Source organism: Typopeltis vanoorti, unplaced genomic scaffold, assembly GCF_054136105.1.
Source record: "Typopeltis vanoorti isolate ZY-2024b unplaced genomic scaffold, IOZ_Tvanoo_1.0 HiC_scaffold_494, whole genome shotgun sequence".
Taxonomy (NCBI): domain Eukaryota; kingdom Metazoa; phylum Arthropoda; class Arachnida; order Uropygi; family Thelyphonidae; genus Typopeltis; species Typopeltis vanoorti.
The window spans coordinates 1-20102 of record NW_028328119.1 but is presented as its reverse complement, the minus strand read 5'-3'; the positions used below and the strand labels follow the sequence as shown (position 1 = coordinate 20102).

The window sequence follows — 20102 nt, the reverse complement described above, 5'->3', positions numbered from 1 at the left end:
CTTACTACAAACCATCTGCGCATAGATGATCGGAACATACATCTCATCGGACACGAGGCTAAGTCATGTCTCTTACAATTACTGATAATGGTTTATGAAATATATGACTCAAAAGCGTGTTTTAATACTTTTGACGAGTTACGTAAACTCTATCTCAACGTTACTGTGAATGTATTCTTGTTTGCCATTAACTTTAGAGAATTAGAAACTTTTACATCGTTATCCCCAGATCCAGACATGTGTGACTGTTTGCAAATCCAGGTCATATCAGGTGCAAAAGGATTACCTTCACAATTAAACCAGCTAGTGAAATGCGTGGGTGAACAGTATACAAAATATTTAAAATGTGAAGACGTCATCGATAATGTAATAAAATCCTCATTTTTAATAGGCTTATCTCCTAGAGAGTATATAATACATGCTCAATGTGGTTATGATGCGCTTGTAGAAGTGAGTGACGTTTGGAAACATGGTTACAGTTATTCAAAATTAAGCAATAATTTACAGGATCTTTTAGTAAACTATAAAGGTCAGATAGTTGACAATGATCAAATTATATATGAAGATGTCTTAAGTGCAATGTACTACAAAGAATTAATGTCAAAGCAAACGTTTTGTAGTCTCGTTCAAAAATATTTTACTAATGTTCAGTAACAAAATCCCTCTGCTTCACGTTCATGTGACACTTGTGAAATTTTGCATCTTCAATACATAAAATGGCACTTTTTGGTATAACAACATCATCAGACGTATACATCATGTCACTGTCAAATAACAGTTTTTCTTCATAACAGGAAGCTAAACCATTACCACGAAACCCATTAAACACTTCCATCGACCCCCCTCTCATGCCCCCCTTACGAGAACGACCTTTGACCGGTTGATTGGTGATTTTATCTCTTATGCAATTTTTAGCAACATACATGTGATCCAGGCTCAAATAATTTATCAGGAAATAAAATGCTTTCCCGATCAATACACGTCCTTTCAATTCTTTTCCTTTGTGATTAAACACAAGATCATAATCTCTACCATTATCTCTCATTTCCAATAACTGGCCAATCGTTTGTCTCTTGATGATACTGTTTGGATTTATTAATAAATCTGGAATAACTTTACAACCGTTGTCATCAAGCGCATACGGTATATCCTTCGTTATAAACATTACTCCCTTTTGTCCATGCAAACTACATAATTTGTCACCATGACTAGACTGGGAATGTTTCTCAATAACTATAAAAAGATACTGGTCGTTCATTTTATAATGCTTTAAATGGTATCCAGTTTTAGTGCTATAAATGTGAACAGTGTGTTTATTTACCATGTACGTTTTTACATGAAACGTTTGTATTTTTATTTCAAGTATATGCAAAGGAGACGTCAATGTTCCCAAAAATGTATCGTGTTTTGATGTATTTACAGAAGGGTAAAATATTTTGACTCCCATAGATTCTAATTTAATTCGGATAGTGTAAATTTGAGTATATGCAAAGGCGTTTGTATTTTCATTTACACATATGCAATCTTCTTGAGTTAATCCATTGTAACTGGCAAACATCACCATCAATTTTGGTAAATAAATTTCCCAGTGACGAGAAAAGTCATCTTCAGCCAATAAAAGTACATGTTCATTAATTGTTCTATCACGGTATGCAGATAAAGTCTCTAAAAAATAATAACTGTATGTCGGATCCATAGAAAGAATAGAATTTTTTAAGGCATTTAACGTTAATATGTTTTTAGGAAATGGATTGTGATTAAAGTACGGAATAAGATCTATGTAATAACTAGTAAGCAATGAAAAATCATTAATTATCACATCGAATTTGTTCCAGAAATTAACGTCCCTCGGAGAAAACCACATCTCACCCACTTTACGGAAAACAACACCCGCCTTCACATAAATAAAGGTAAAATTATCTTCACGATATATTTCTATGAATCGAAATTTTAGTTTTAAATCGATTAAATCGATCGTTTCCCAACACGATTTACTGATCGGTATACATGCATCATTGATCACAACGAAATAGTTACTGTGATTCTCGATATCCAGGGGTAAATAGCAATATACCTCCTTAACCTCGTGCTCCACAGATATACATACATCACGGGCTAACATCATCTGTCTTCCTACATTTTTTGTATCATTCGTTCCTATCAAACAGAAAAAGCCAATATACGATCGTTTAAAACTTAACGCATAATTTGACTTTACTTTATTAGATATTTTTCGCAACGTCAGTTGACTAAGATATGGTATTAACTGGAAGCAGGCTAAATTAACATCCCGATAACAAGTACTCTTTTTTTCAACAAATATTTCATTATTAATTCCAATCTCACAATTTTCTTTCGACGGCACAATGTTAGTCAACATTTTATATTTAGATTCAGATTCTTTAAAAAATTGCGTTTTCTTAGACAATATGTGCATAAGATCTCCATTTTCAATTGACTTCATATAGATTTTTATTTGTTTTTTTAATTCCTTAAGCAGAGTTTTATCACACTTCCATTTTTTAATGGTGAACCACAAATTTTTTCGAAATAATTTATAAAATAAATGTCCGGGTGTGATGGTTATTTTGTTGCACAAACTATCAATATCAAATATTCGGCCATAGTGATGTATCATATATACTTTTGTGTTTACGGGATAAGGGCATTGGAAAAAACTTTGCAATAAATCTTCACTGTTAATTTCTTCTTTACCGCACGATAATCTCAACATCAAATCACCTGAATGGTATTTAATATTTTTTCCCTCGTCCTTAAGTTTTTTTTCATCTTTATGATAAACATTGTTCAGAAAAAAATTTAATTCAACACCTTTCTCATCACTATTATATCTATACATGCGTATTATATTTTCGTTAATGACATGTACGTTTCCAACGTCATTCGTTAAAAAACATGGCACTTGTTTTAATGATCCATTAATGTAAAAACAAGTAACGGCAATGTCAGTAGTTTCCCACTCGTAGTTGCCATTGGTTATATTCGGTACATCACCGATAGAGCGTATCACATTTTTTTTTAATTTACGCACCGTCATATCTAATGCTGATCCGATCATAATTGGCCATATAATTTTTAATTTTTGAAAATGAACATCACATGCATATGTTTTTTTCTTTAAAATCACGCACTGTTCAAAATCTTGCAAACCAGATGTTACTGTCCCATGAAGGCTAAACACATCGGATAAAAATTTTTCAGTATAGAAATCATAATTGTTTATGATATGACAAACGATTTGTTTAACATTTAACATTTTTTTAGAGTAATCCTTTGGAGTTGACATTTAACCGTAGAGCTTTTACTCGTTCAGCAAAGTTGTCTGTGCATTTATACCTATCGAGGCCAGTAAAATGAATCATAGAAATGATAAAAATTAATATAACAAACAATAAATATCTATTAACTCGTTTAACATATTCTATATATGTTGGGTAATTATCTCCCATAATAGATGATAAATATTTACTTACGACACTATCTTGATCCATCTTGTGCTTCTATGGAATACTTTCTTTGTTCTGTAGAGTTTTGCTTTTTTTCGGACTTTCTGTAGAGTTCGGTTCTTTCTGTAGAGATTTCTTCCTTTTGTTGTTCTTTGTTCCTTCTGTAGAGTTTGGTTCTTTCTGTAGAGATTTGTTGAGTTTTGTTCTTTGTTCCTTTTTTTGTTCGTTCCTTGTTACTGTTTGTGGTTTTGTGAATTGCTAAAAATAAGAATATAAAATGAATAGGCGAGAAATTGATGATTTGCCATTATTTTTTAGAAGAGGAAAAAATAAAAAAGGGGCTCATAAGGAAAATATCGAAAACTGGGAAAATGCATGGTGTGTGTGTTCTTTAAAATTAATGAATCTAGATATACAAGACTTAAATTTAGTTCACTTAGTTATTGAAAAATGGATACCCATTATTAATCGTGCTCATAAAAACATTCTCAATCTCGATCAATATGCACCGTTCTTTTTTTACATGGACAGAAAGAACACGGATTTAAAAGAAATAATTTACATTGCGCTAGATCGACAAAATGAAGACATGAAAATACCCATGTACATTATATTTAATGTAGAACTCTTTAAGAAATTATACGAGTTGTATGTGAAAGAGTACGAAAAAACATACAACTTTTTTTCTGATTTTAATGCGGGTACTGTTGCCTATACATCTACCAAAGATATACACCTGTCGCCTTCTGCGCTATTCAGGAAATCGATTTTAGGATATTTATTATTTATTGCTACATGTCATGCAATGGCACACGTTCACTCTTATGAAAAGTACAGCACTGCAAGCTATCTCAACCATGATACAGTTCGTAAAAGTCCATTTTTTAAACTGTATATACATGGACAATTGAAATATTTATAATAAAGATATGGAGGCTCGAACATATGATATCATTAAGCAGGCAATTAATTTTGGAAACAAAAGTGGAAACTTTACTAAATCTTTATTAGAGATCAAACCTGATTTGCCCCAAATTTTTCAGTTACTAATACAAAATATAACAAGGGTTGCAGATCCGCCTTCTGCACATGGCAATTTCATTAGGTCAGATTTTATAAATTTAATTGAAAAAGATAAGCAATTTATAAACAGAATAGTGATTACGTTTACAGAAATGATAGCAAAGCATATCGCTACATCAAAAATACAGCAAATTTTTAGCACACCCTATTCTACTGTTTTCGATGATAATGTTGTCATTTTCAAATATTTCATTATGAGTATAATAACATTAATATACAAAAAAAGTAAATGGTCAATAGAAGATACATATCACTTAGACGAAACTATCTCAGAAATGGTATTTGGTAACTATAAAGCTTTTAGAAATTTTCTGGCATTAACAGTGCCAAATATTGGAAAATTACCCGATCCAACTGAGTTTGAAAAAAAATTCTTCGATTTTCAATATATTTACCCTCACAACTGGGGTGCTCTCTATTGGAGGCTAATTCACTTCATGGCTGAACGTATGGCTGAACCAAGTACAGATGACAACATCATATTTGCCAAAAATATGTGGGCATCATTACTAATAAATTCATTTTATAGATTCATTGGATGCCACATCTGTGCCCATCATTACAAAATTATAATCGCAGAATATCATAATATATTATTAAATGACTATACAGCATATCCTAAGATATGGTACAACATTCACAATACCGTGAATGAAAATGCACGCAATGCTCAATATTCACCGGATGATTTTCAAAGAGATCAAAAAGTTATGCTGCAGTTATTACCATAAAAATAATTTAACTTCCACATAATAAAACGAATTTCTTAATGCAATTTTTGATATATTTAAAATTTTCAAACGCACATTCTTTTGAAATTGTAGATAATAACAACATAACCAATATCGAAGTAAATATTTATTTGTAAACAATAAGAGATTCCGATGAATTAATGACAATTTTTTAATTCGCCTTATCTTTCTTAAATAAAGTATGCGTCCAGTAGAGACTTTAGAAAATCTTTTTACCCTATTATTAAGCGAAGACATTACAGTTGTGTATGGAAATCTAGGCCGTAAACCTTATATATTGACAAATTATTTTAAACAGCATTACCCTAAATTATCAGTAAAATATACTACAGGATATTTTTGTTCAGATGAACAGAGTGATGTACTTATTTACATCGAGCCCAATGAAGATATGGTTCAATCACCTTTCAATGCAAGACACGTTGCCGTGTTTAGCTCTCACTTGTTGTTTACCATCCCATCAAATGCTAACGTTATATCCTATCACCATAGCAATAATGTAACTAATGAAATTGAAATTGGGAAAACATTATTACAAAGTAAAGAACCATTTGTTCAATTCTCAGATGCCAAACAATATGCCGACTCGTTGAACCGGACAAATATAAAAACGGTGTCATTGGAAAATTTGCTGGCTGACGTACACATAGTACCTTATAAACCAACTTCTCCGCTCTTTCATCATTCATTTGTAATCATCGACATGTGTAAATGTTCATCTTTAAACAGTTGTTTTGTATCGTATCTCACTGCTTTCGATTTTCTTAAAGATAACCATATAAATGTTGAAGGATGGGTGGTCTGTTTACCACCAAACACTATAGAAAAATTCGAAGATTACGTACAAAAGTTTATAGACAACCTATTTTGTAAACGACCTAAACTGGGTAACGTGACTGGTATAAGGAATCTCATATTTCTTACTCCATTCCATAACAAACTAATACCAAACATAGAAAAGCATAAATGCAAAAAAATTACGCATGGACCATTCACACTTTATGTTCCCAACAACCACATCGAAGAGTATAACGTTAATCTCCAACAAAATCTTTATCCTCTCGGAAATAACTTGTGGACTGATTACCACGATTGAATAATAGGGTTTTCTAAAGGGTTATATGCCAAATTGATGATAGCATTGTATCCCGGTAAACAATACAAACTATAGGGGCAAGAAATTAGCTTTTTAATATTATTTGTCAATTCGCACTTCTCTAATTCGAATGCATCACGAAGAGACAAAATAAACTTGTCACTGCTAGCAGGTGAAAGCTTACCATCTATAACACGTGGTTGTAACATCCCATCTTCTTTCCCTGGACCAAAACATTCGATACCCTCCGACATATTTTCTTGAATAAGGGAAATTTCAAAATCAGTCACAAAAATATCGATTTTTGTGGGAAATATTCTCGTGGCTTCTTTGTATGAAATATCTAATACATGATGAATTTTGTATATTTCGAAATTAAGATAAGTTAAAAATAGATAAATTTCACTTTCAAAATTTGTAAAATGTTTCCCGACGCAATTGCTAAAATACCGTTCTGATAATTTGATTAATTTACATTTTTCTGCCAAGGTATTAATATCTAAATATTGCTTATGACAAACTCTATCATCTTTAATGTAGGTAAACGGTCTTTCACTCTCCAAATATTTCCTTTTTTTCCCTTTAACTAAATAATACGAATCATCCCCATAATCATCTATAATTTTGTAATAAAAACAAACTACAATCTCTTTTTTCAGTTTACAATATTTTTTACGCTGAAGTAAATTTTCTACTATAAAAGAATACTTCACAGCCATACTACTTTATTAAAAAATGGTAATAATATATGATCCCAAATCAAAACTAAACTATCTTCCTGGTAACTTAATCAAACGTTCTAGAGAACAACCAACAGCGAAATATTTCTCTGTGGAACGTAAAGCATGTGCATGTAATACACAAGACAACATTTCTGTATTTGAAAATTATATTTGTCTGAAAACAAGAACATTATTCGCCATTAACGACGATTTTGTGTTTCGTCTGGAATGCAGTTCTCATGCAGAGATAGAAATAGTGCTCGCTTGGTTGCTAAGAGATCAGTATCAAACAAAACTTTTTAGGAAAGGAAAAATTTTATCTTGTAAATGTGTAAAATACGATTGTCTCGGCAGTCCAGTGTTTTTTCTTGAAAATGGTGTCTCGTGGCGAAACAAGTTTTCAATTTGTATGGAAGGTCTTCTCTAAGACAACAATATATGGACGACAACATTGTAACTTACCAATTATGTTATCAATAAATGTATGCGGCAAATTAAACATGTCATTCTGTGATATTGCTATACAACTATTACCACCTTCACCAGTTATGTAATACACTCCTTTCTTAGAAGGACTATCAATCAACATTTCCAATGAATGCATTTCGTAATCGTTCTTTTGACGAATACCTAAAATATATTTAGATTTTAGCCAGTTAAGTGATGTCATTTTAAAATCTACATCAATGTCTACAATAATATCTTGTTTTCCACAAAAGGCAAATTCACCTCCATGAACAGAAAAATATTTATTATCGATCATGTATTCTACATTAACTACACACTTAGTAATATTAAAAAATATGCACATTAATCCAATGATGTAATTTATCGAAGTATATTCGCAAACTAATATTTTTGCACTAATACCAGGTATATTAAGTTTAAATGTGATGAATTTTTTACATTCACAGCTATGAACAAAACGCTTAAAGGTTTCTCTGTAACCAATGAGGCTGGGTTCAATGTACATTGTACACAGCTCAGCGAAACACAGAAAATTTTTCTTAATTATATTGAACAACGATCGGGTATCATAGTGATTAGTGGGGGCCCTGGCACTGGAAAGTCGTTCACAGTATTCAAAACTCTCGATTTCTTATTGGATCAGACCGTAATCAAACTCGCACCGACTAGGAGGTTGGCATCTTCTATCAATGGAAAAACAATACATAGCTATTTCAGAATAGATTGGACCAAAGGTAGTTTATACAGCAATTTGATTGAAAAATTGTGCGAAGAAAATGATGAAGACAAAGAGGAATATTTCGTCACTTGTATAGACCAATCGTACATACTCCAAAAGCATTTTAGCAATATAAATACAATGGTTGACATTTTGGTCATTGATGAAGTGGGTATGATTCCATTTTGGTTAGTCTGGCAGATAATTGCATACATGCAAAATATTTATCCACATATATTGTTTGTTTTCATTGGTGACCGATTTCAGACAAAACCAGTAAAATGTAAATACAACATGTTTGACTACATAGAAAAATTCATATTGTCACGAATAAACATTCGCTATCTAAACTTTACAGAAAACCGTCGTTTTACAAAAAAATACAATGACTTCATTGTTAAACTTCAAGAAAAAATTGAAAAAAACGAGAATCTAGAAAACATTTGTTTCTTAATTAAAGATAATGTCAATCTGGTGTTCAACATCACCGAAGATTTACTAAGATCTTGTGAATATGTTTTGACATACAAAAATCAAACTGTGGCCAAATACAATAATTGGTACATTGAAAAGCATATACCAGGTCGACTTTATGAAATACCTAATAAAGAATCTCTAAATCTTAAATCTGGATGCAAAATTATAACAACAGCAAATATGCCTCACATAGATAATGGCACTATTCTCACATTCAAACATTATGACAAAGCTAAAGACATAATTATCTGTTCAGACAATTACCTAATTAGACGGAACAACAGTGGTATTTTCCCAGTGGTTCCTGGATTTTCAATGACCATTCATAGATTTCAGGGACAAACCATCGACGAGAAGGTCATAATCGATTTCGATAACATATCAGATTTAAACGTTATTTACACCGCCCTCAGTCGGGTTCGTGATCATGGTCAAATAATAGCCATATTAAATTTACTAGGTTTCTAATAACTGGAATATGGTAGTTTCATCGCAGCTTGTCTTTTCTTCATACCGTTATAAAGCTTTTTTGTTACTATAGTATTATAATCTTCTGTACACAATAGATAATTTCCTTTTATGGGTATATCGAATAACCACCAGACCAATATATAACCATCAATCAAATAATCAAATAAAAATGGATAACCAGATTTTAAAAGTTTTTCATATTGACCCGTCAAATAGAGTCCACCATATTCTCCAAGCCAATGACGTATATCATTTACATACACAAAGTTTGCTTCATTTTCCCTTACCGTTTTAAAATGTTTGCTAATAAATTTCTCTGCTAACTCTTCAATTTCCTTATAGTCAATGAACACAAAGTAATCCATTGAAAAATCAGACAGTATCATTATATATATATATATATTTAAAAATAGATATTAGTTAAATTACTGTCGAAATTAAATAAAGATAGAGATTATGTTATTCAATACAAGTGTTATTACTGGCATCGTATTAGCTATTCTTGGTCTCACCATCATGATTTTATCTGGTGTGACCATATATTATTCTGGGACAAATGACTTAGTTAAAAAACTCAATATTGGCAATATCGTAATAGGCGTTTTAATAATGCTTACAGGAGCCTTTAATTTCTTTTGGAAATCGAGTATAAAAGAACGAGTAGTGTTGTAGAAAACAAATAATGTCAACTGAGGATTTATCATTACTAGCTAGTTCAGTACTATTTAATTATGTAAAGGATAATCATTCTGATCACTATGAAAAAATCCTTAACATTATACACCCACACAAACTTGACAACATAATTAAAATTTTATCCAAACATTTGCAAGCATCTGAAGTTAATATGCGGTCAATATTTTTTCAATATCGAGAAAACATTCCAATTTTTTTAGAAGAATTTTGTAAAATTTTAATGCGTAATTGTTTACAACCAGGTGATGCATTCGGTATTGTACTCACATGCCGCATCACTAATCTCTTTACCCAACAATCATTAGATGGACGCCATCTTCATCGCTTAATATCAACCAGTGAGAAAAATAAAAAAATATTTAACATTAGAAAATCGATTTATAACGAAATATATATTTTCACCGAGCTTACGAACATTTTCGAAATTTCCAGTACTAAATATTTTAGTCAAATTATTATCAAATGCGACAATGTGAGACTGTATCTTGATAAACTAGACTGCTGTCTGACTACTGTTAATTTAAGTGAAGATGATATTAGAGATTTTGATTTAGACAAAGACTTATTATCGGATTTATCCTTTAAATATGCTGTATCCAAACGTAAACATGGGACACAATACGAACTCATCTATGATAACATGAAAAAATTTTTAATGTTTCCTTCATTTATGGAAGGAGCCTATCGAATATTTTACAGAAATAAAATAGATTTACGATACTTAATAAACATAATAAACCCAAATGACGTTGTGACCTTATCAGATGTCAAATTAATTTTCGAAAATTGCGGAATAGCATGCTTTTACTTTAACTTTGTGAAAATGGTACAGTACCAATTCTTTAAAAAAACCGATAGCTTTAACAATCACGATTTTGACATTCTTAATGTTTTAAAATATTTGTGTTCATCAGGTCAACCATTACCATTAAATAGGAACGGTTTAAAGAAAAATAAAAACAAGTCAGGACTTGAACGAATATGCTTTGAAGCAATTAAACAAAACTTAATTCAAGAGTCCATGAACAACACTTCTTATGATGTTCACAAAGATTCTATTAGTAAAATGTTTTTTGGTCAACAGTTTCTAGAAGGAACAGGTTATAATTTTGAATTGATAATATAAAGATGGAAAAAATTTTTTTTAGTTGCGGTGGCTTTCATGGAATGAGTTATTACTTGTGTTATCATTACTTTTTACCATGTCCATTGAAAAATAATATCAAACAGTTTACAGGATGCAGCATTGGAGCACTAGTAATATTCTTCATAATCGCCGAAAAGTACATTAGCGAAGAATTATTTTATTTTTTATTTAGCGATGAAATATTTAATTATTCTATATGGAATGCAAATTTTATTTTAAGTAAAATTGAAAATATGTTGCCTTTACAAGCAAAACTACTGCGATTTAAAGATGTCCCATATACTATTTATTTTGAAATTAGTAAACTAGACAAATGGAATTTAGAATGTATGACTAACATATCTCCTGAACAGTTTATTTGGGAAGCGGCACGTCTCTCAGCTAGCATCATTCCCAGACAGATAAATAATAACTATTATGCTGATGGATATTATGGGTGTAAATATAAAATTCTCGACGATTATTTAATAATTACTAATCAATATCGTCTTGCAAAGAAAAATAAACATGCTATATACATTCCAAAATGGTTAAAATCAAAAAATATCATTTTAAAATATTTAGACAAAAATTATGGTAAAAATAATAAAGATGAATCTCAGTGGATTTGAAGCGTTAAATGCCCCAGGAGCCAATCCCCAATACCATCCATCTGTGTTATCAACTAGTTTTAAACTACTTGATCCACCCAAAGAAAAAAATGTCAATAAAGTTGATGAAGATCCTAATGATATTCCTATACAAAGAAGTAAAAGAAGACAACGATTAGATTTTATTTTTCCTGAGTTAAGTAATAATGCATATTCTCAATTATCACCTGAAGAAAAAAAGAGTTATGATGACATGAGAGCTGAAGTGAATGATGAAGACAGTACATACTTTCTTCCACAGAAAGAACTAAATATAGTTTTAAACTCAAATTCATCTGTACCAATGTCTCCGAACGAAGTTAGATTATTAATAACCAATCACGGACATGAAAATGTTAAAACCATTCCCAAAAAAGTTTGTCGTGTTGTTGCTAAGGAATGTAAAAAAATTGATCATTCTAAATTTGATTTTTCTGACTATGAATTTCCTATGATTATAGGTCTAACAACTACTATTCAAGATAATGTTGATCATATAGATTTAAGTAATGTTCCACCATATAAACAAAAGTTGTATAAATTATATGCTTTAAAATAAGTACTGACCTATAAATCCCGAAAAATGAAGAGAGTGACAACAATTGCCCTAGTCGCACCGTTCCCCAGTCAACACCACACAGCCAGCCAACACCACACCGTAGGGCGTCTCTTGGCTCTAATTGTTAGTGTCAGTACTAATAATAAACGTACAAAGTTAATGCGCATGCACCAAATATTTTGTCCAATAAAATTAATTTGTTTATAATCACTGCGCATGTGCATGCTAATAAAGTGCGTCGTATGTGGCAACATTTTGGAGTATCCCGGGGAACCTTCGAGACAGTGAATCGACAGGATGGATTCTGATGTAATAGAAGGTGCATTAGCATTATTAACCTTAAAAAGTAGCCGTGGAGAGGCAAGTAATATATTATCATACCTTATTTTTCTTAGAAAGTTTGACATTTGTTGATCTAAAAAAAATATGAAATAAAATTAACTTAGTCTCATTATTTTTTGTATTTATATTTGGTTTTGACAATTTAAAGACTTTGCCATCTATAATTATAAACACATTTTCATCATAATAATACATACAAAGTAATTTTTTAAATCATACATAATGAGTTTTCTACAGGGTTTTCATTAAATGTCTGTAAAGCCAGAATTATTTTGGGGAAATTTAAAATAATTTTGTGATGCAAATAGATTCTCTAAAAGACTGTCCTGATTTCTTACAACAGAAATATATATAAGAGGTAAATCAAACTACTATGAGAGGGAAATATATCTAAACAGCATACCTTCAGCTTCTAATGATATCTGACATAGTCTATCTTCATGACACAACCTTTCTCTACAGAGTGCTAGTAAATACTGATATTCCCAGGGCCTTTATATATATAAGAAACAACCAGGTCATTCAGTTCACTGACCTTCTTTAAAACGGTCTACTCCAGTTTAAAAACATGGGAGACCATGTTTTCAGTTCACTGGCCTCGTTTTTGTCACAGGTTTTTGTATCCTCGGTCATTGGCCTCTTCAACACACACACTTAAGTATTCTCATGGAGTGAACAAAATAGACGTTTGTCCCCCCATGTTTTATTAAGTTCGCTGGCCTCATTTCTGTTCACAGGCTTTCATACCCAGGTCATTTCCATTCACTGGCCTCTTCAACCCACACACTAAGTCTAAAAAATTCTCATGGAGTGAACACATGTTTTAAGTTCACTGGCCACATTTCTTTTCATAGGCTTTCATACCGTTCACTGGCCTCTTCAACCCACATACTAAGTCTAAAACCTTTAATTATATATCAAAGTAAAGTCAGAATATTTTGGGAAAAATTATTTTAGATCTGCGCCAGAGATTTTTATTTAATAAGGTTATAACACAAGTTCTGTATTAGTAAATCTGTTTGTTTGATTAAAAATGGAGTAAAACTAATTTTAAAATCGTTTGGTAACGTTAATAATAATCAACAAAAAATACTTTCTAGATTTTAGATCCCCGCTGAGAATTTTATTTAATAAGGTTAGAACACAAGCTCTGTATTACTAAATCTGTCTGTTTGCTTAAAATTGGAGTAAAACTAAGTTTAAAATCGATTGGTATCTTTAATAATTATTAAGAAAAAATAGTTTCTTCATTTTAGATCTGCCCCAGAAATTTTTATTTAATAAGGTTTGAACATAAGTTCTGTATTACTAAATCTGTCTGTTTGCTTAAAATTGGAGTTAAACTAAGTTTAAAATCGATTGGTATCTTTAATAATAATCAAGAAAAAATACTTTCTACATTTTAGATCCCCCTGAGAATTTTATGTAATAAGGTTAGAACACAAGCTCTATATTACTAAATCTGTCTGTTTGCTTAAAATTGGAGTAAAACTAAGTTTAAAATCGATTGGTATCTTTAATAATAATCAAGAAAAAATAGTTTATACATTTTAGATATGCTCCAGACATTTTTATTTAATAAGGTTAAAACACAAGTGCAGAATTACTAAATCTGTCTGTTGGCTTAAAATTGGAGTAAAACTAAGTTTAAAATCAATTGGTATCTTTAATATTAATCAAGAAAAAATACTTTCTACATTTTAGATCCCCACCTGAGATTTTTATTTAATAAGGTTAAAACTACGCCCTGTATTTCTAAATCTGTCTGTTGATTAAAAATGGAGTAAAACCAAGTTTAAAATCGATTGGTATCTTTAATAATAATCAAGAAAAAATACTTTCTACATTTTAGAACCCCACCTGAGATTTTTATTTAATAAGGTTAGAACACAAGCTCTGTATTAATAAATCTGTCTGTTTGCTTAAAAATGGAGTAAAACCAAGTTTAAAATCGTTTGGTAACTTTAATAATAATCAAGAAAAAATACTTTCTACATTTTAGATCCCCTGAGAATTTTATGTAATAAGGTTAGAACACAAGCTCTATATTACTAAATCTGTCTGTTTGCTTAAAATTGGAGTAAAACTAAGTTTAAAATCGATTGGTATCTTTAATAATAATCAAGAAAAAATACTTTCTACATTTTAGATCCTCACCTGAGATTTTTATTTAATAAGGTTAAAACTACGCCCTGTATTTCTAAATCTGTCTGTTGATTAAAAATGGAGTAAAATCAAGTTTAAAATCGTTTGGTATCTTTAATAATAATCAAGAAAAAATAGTTTATACATTTTAGATATGCTCCAGACATTTTTATTTAATAAGGTTAAAACACAAGTGCAGAATTACTAAATCTGTCTGTTGGCTTAAAATTGGAGTAAAACTAAGTTTAAAATCAATTGGTATCTTTAATATTAATCAAGAAAAAATACTTTCTACATTTTAGATCCCCACCTGAGATTTTTATTTAATAAGGTTAAAACTACGCCCTGTATTTCTAAATCTGTCTGTTGATTAAAAATGGAGTAAAACCAAGTTTAAAATCGATTGGTATCTTTAATAATAATCAAGAAAAAATACTTTCTACATTTTAGAACCCCACCTGAGATTTTTATTTAATAAGGTTAGAACACAAGCTCTGTATTAATGAATCTGTCTGTTTGCTTAAAAATGGAGTAAAACCTAGTTTAAAATCGTTTGGTAACTTTAATAATAATCAAGAAAAAATACTTTCTACATTTTAGATCCCCTGAGAATTTTATGTAATAAGGTTAGAACACAAGCTCTGTATTACTAAATCTGTCTGTTTGATTAATAATGGAGTAAAACCAAGTTTAAAATCGATTAGTATCTTTAATAATAATCAAGAAAAAATACGTTGTAAATTTTAGATCCCCACCTTAGATTTTTATTTAATAAGGTTATAACACAAGTTCTGTATTACTAAATCTGTTTGTTTGATTAAAAATGGAGTAATATCAAGTTTAAAATCGTTTGGTAACTTTAATAATAATCAAGAAAAAATACTTTCTACATTTTAGATCCCTGCTGAGAATTTTATTTAATAAGGTTAGGACACAAGATCTGTATTACTAAATCTGTCTGTTTGCTTAAAATTGGAGTAAAACTAAGTTTAAAATCGATTGGTATCTTTAATAATTATCAAGAAAAAATAGTTTCTTCATTTTAGATCTGCACCAGAAATTTTTATTTAATAAGGTTTGAACATAAGTTCTGTATTACTAAATCTGTCTGTTTGCTTAAAATTGGAGTAAAACTAAGTTTAAAATCGATTGGTATCTTTATTAATAATCAAGAAAAAATACTTTCTACATTTTATGTTCCCCCCTGAGAATTATATGTAATAAGGTTAGAACACAAGCTCTGTATTACTAAATCTGTCTGTTTGCTTAAAATTGGAGTAAAACTAAGTTTAAAATCGATTGGTATCTTTAATAATAATCAAGAAAAAATAGTTTATACATTTCAGATCTGCTCCAGACATTTTTATTTAATAAGTTAAAACACAAGTGCAGTATTACTAAATCTGTCTGTTGGTTTAAAATTGGAGTAAAACTAAGTTTAAAATCAATTGGTATCTTTAATAATAATCAAGAAAAAATACTTTCTACATTTTAGATCCCCACCTGAGATTTTTATTTAATAAGGTTAAAACACAAGCCCTGTATTACTAAATCTGTCTGTTTGCTTAAAAATGGAGTAAAACCAAGTTTAAAATCAATTGATATCTTTAATAATAATCAAGGTAAAATAGTTTCTACATTTTAGTCTGCGCCAGAGATTTTTATTTAATAAGGTTATAACACTAGTTCTGTAATACTAAATCTGTTTGTTTGATTAAAAATGGAGTAAAATCAAGTTTAAAATCGTTTGGTATCTTTAATAATAATCAAGAAAAAATAGTTTATACATTTTAGATCTGCTCCAGACATTTTTATTTAATAGGTTAAAACACAAGTGCAGTATTACTAAATCTGTCTGTTGGCTTAAAATTGGAGTAAAACTAAGTTTAAAATCAATTGGTATCTTTAATATTAATCAAGAAAAAATACTTTCTACATTTTAGATCCCCACCTGAGATTTTTATTTAATAAGGTTAAAACCACACCCTGTATTACTAAATCTGTCTGTTGATTAAAAATGGAGTAAAACCAAGTTTAAAATCGATTGGTATCTTTAATAATAATCAAGAAAAAATACTTTCTACATTTTAGATCCCCACCTGAGATTTTTATTTAATAAGGTTATAACACAAGTTCTGTATGAGTAAAGTTGTTTGTTTGATTAAAAATGGAGTAAAACCAAGTTTAAAATCGTTTGGTAACTTTAATAATAATCAAGAAAAAATACTTTCTACATTTTAGATCCCCGCTGAGAATTTTATTTAATAAGGTTAGAACACAAGCCCTGTATTACTAAATCTGTCTGTTTGCTTAAAATTTGAGTAAAACTAAGTTTAAAATCGATTGGTATCTTTAATAATTATTAAGAAAAAATAGTTTCTTCATTTTAGATCTGCCCCAGAAATTTTTATTTAATAAGGTTTGAACATAAGTTCTGTATTACTAAATCTGTCTGTTTGCTTAAAATTGGAGTTAAACTAAGTTTAAAATCGATTGGTATCTTTAATAATAATCAAGAAAAAATACTTTCTACATTTTAGATCCCCTTGAGAATTTTATGTAATAAGGTTAGAACACAAGCACTGTATTACTAAATCTGTCTGTTTGCTTAAAATTGGAGTAAAACTAAGTTTAAAATCGATTGGTATCTTTAATAATAATCAAGAAAAAATAGTTTATACATTTTAGATATGCTCCAGACATTTTTATTTAATAAGGTTAAAACACAAGTGCAGAATTACTAAATCTGTCTGTTGGCTTAAAATTGGAGTAAAACTAAGTTTAAAATCAATTGGTATCTTTAATATTAATCAAGAAAAAATACTTTCTACATTTTAGATCCCCACCTGAGAATTTTATTTAATAAGGTTAGAACACAAGCTCTGTATTACTAAATCTGTCTGTTTGCTTAAAATTGGAGTAAAACTAAGTTTAAAATCGATTGGTATCTTTAATAATAATCAAGAAAAAATACTTTCTACATTTTAGATCCCCCCTGAGAATTTTATGTAATAAGGTTAGAACACAAGCTCTGTATTACTAAATCTGTCTGTTTGCTTAAAAATGGAGTGAAACCAAGTTTAAAATCGTTTGGTAACTTTAATAATAATCAAGAAAAAATACTTTCTACATTTTAGATCCCCACCTGAGAATTTTATTTAATAAGGTTAGAACACAAGCTCTGTATTAATAAATCTGTCTGTTTGCTTAAAAATGGAGTAAAACCAAGTTTAAAATCGTTTGGTAACTTTCATAATAATCAAGAAAAAATACTTTCTACATTTTAGATCCCCCGTGAGAATTTTATGTAATAAGGTTAGAACACAAGCTCTGTATTACTAAATCTGTCTGTTTGATTAAAAATGGAGTAATATCAAGTTTAAAATCGTTTGGTAACTTCAATAATAATAAAGAAAAAATACTTTCTACATTTTAGATCCCTGCTGAGAATTTTATTTAATAAGGTTAGAACACAAGATCTGTATTACTAAATCTGTCTGTTTGCTTAAAATTGGAGTAAAACTAAGTTTAAAATCGATTGGTATCTTTAATAATTATCAAGAAAAAATAGTTTCTTCATTTTAGATCCCCCCTGAGAATTTTATGTAATAAGGTTAGAACACAAGCACTGTATTACTAAATCTGTCTGTTTGCTTAAAATTTGAGTAAAACTAAGTTTAAAATCGATTGGTATCTTTAATAATAATCAAGAAAAAATAGTTTATACATTTTAGATCTGCTCCAGACATTTTTATTTAATAAGTTAAAACACAAGTGCAGTATTACTAAATCTGTCTGTTGGTTTAAAATTGGAGTAAAACTAAGTTTAAAACCAATTGGTATCTTTAATATTAATCCAGAAAAAATACTTTCTACATTTTAGATCCCCACCTGAGATTTTTATTTAATAAGGTTAAAACACAAGCCCTGTATTACTAAATCTGTCTGTTTGCTTAAAAATGGAGTAAAACCAAGTTTAAAATCAATTGATATCTTTAATAATAATCAAGGTAAAATAGTGTCTACATTTTAGATCTGCGCCAGAGATTTTTATTTGATAAGGTTATAACACTAGTTCTGTAATACTAAATCTGTTTGTTTGATTAAAAATGGAGTAAAATCAAGTTTAAAATCGTTTGGTATCTTTAATAATAATCAAGAAAAAATAGTTTATACATTTTAGATCTGCTCCAGACATTTTTATTTAATAAGGTTAAAACACAAGTGCAGTATTACTAAATCTGTCTGTTGGCTTAAAATTGGAGTAAAACTAAGTTTAAAATCAATTGGTATCTTTAATATTAATCAAGAAAAAATACTTTCTACATTTTAGATCTCCACCTGAGATTTTTATTTAATAAGTTAAAACCACACCCTGTATTACTAAATCTGTCTGTTGATTAAAAATGGAGTAAAACCAAGTTTAAAATCGATTGGTATCTTTAATAATAATCAAGAAAAAATACTTTCTACATTTTAGATCCCCACCTGAGATTTTTATTTAATAAGGTTATAACACAAGTTCTGTATGAGTAAAGTTGTTTGTTTGATTAAAAATGGAGTAAAACCAAGTTTAAAATCGTTTGGTAACTTTAATAATAATCAAGAAAAAATACTTTCTACATTTTAGATCCCCACTGAGAATTTTATTTAATAAGGTTAGAACACAAGTTCTGTATTACTAAATCTGTCTGTTTGCTTAAAATTGGAGTAAAAGAAATTTTAAAATCGATTGGTATCTTTAATAATAATCAAGGAAAAATAGTTTCTACATTTTAGATCTGCGCCAGAGATTTTTATTTAATAAGGTTATAACACAAGTGAAGTATTACTAAATCTGTCTGTTGGCTTAAAATTGGAGTAAAACTAAGTTTAAAATCAATTGGTATCTTTAATATTAATCAAGAAAAAATACTTTCTACATTTTAGATCCCCACCTGAGATTTTTATTTAATAAGGTTAAAACCACACCCTGTATTACTAAATCTGTCTGTTGATTAAAAATGAAGTAAAACCAAGTTTAAAATCGATTGGTATCTTTAATAATAATCAAGAAAAAATACATTGTACATTTTAGATCCCCACCTTAGATTTTTATTTAATAAGGTTAGAACACAAGCTCTGTATTACTAAATCTCTCTGTTTGCTTAAAAATGGAGTAAAAGAAATTTTAAAATCGATTGGTATCTTTAATAATAATCAAGGAAAAATAGTTTCTACATTTTAGATCTGCGCCAGAGATTTTTATTTAATAAGGTTAAAACACAAGTGCAGAATTACTAAATCTGTCTGTTGGCTTAAAATTGGAGTAAAACTAAGTTTAAAATCAA

At 29.5% G+C, this 20102-nt stretch overlaps 1 protein-coding gene across 1 annotated transcript; it reads right to left on the bottom strand.

Moving 5' to 3' along the window:
• Positions 1–640: 640 nt before the first annotated feature.
• Positions 641–2464, bottom strand: LOC150092128 (uncharacterized). Its single transcript, XM_090415283.1, has one exon. The coding sequence runs from the start codon at positions 2462–2464 to the stop codon at positions 641–643; it is 1824 nt and encodes a 607-aa protein (XP_090271409.1).
• Positions 2465–20102: the final 17638 nt, after the last annotated feature.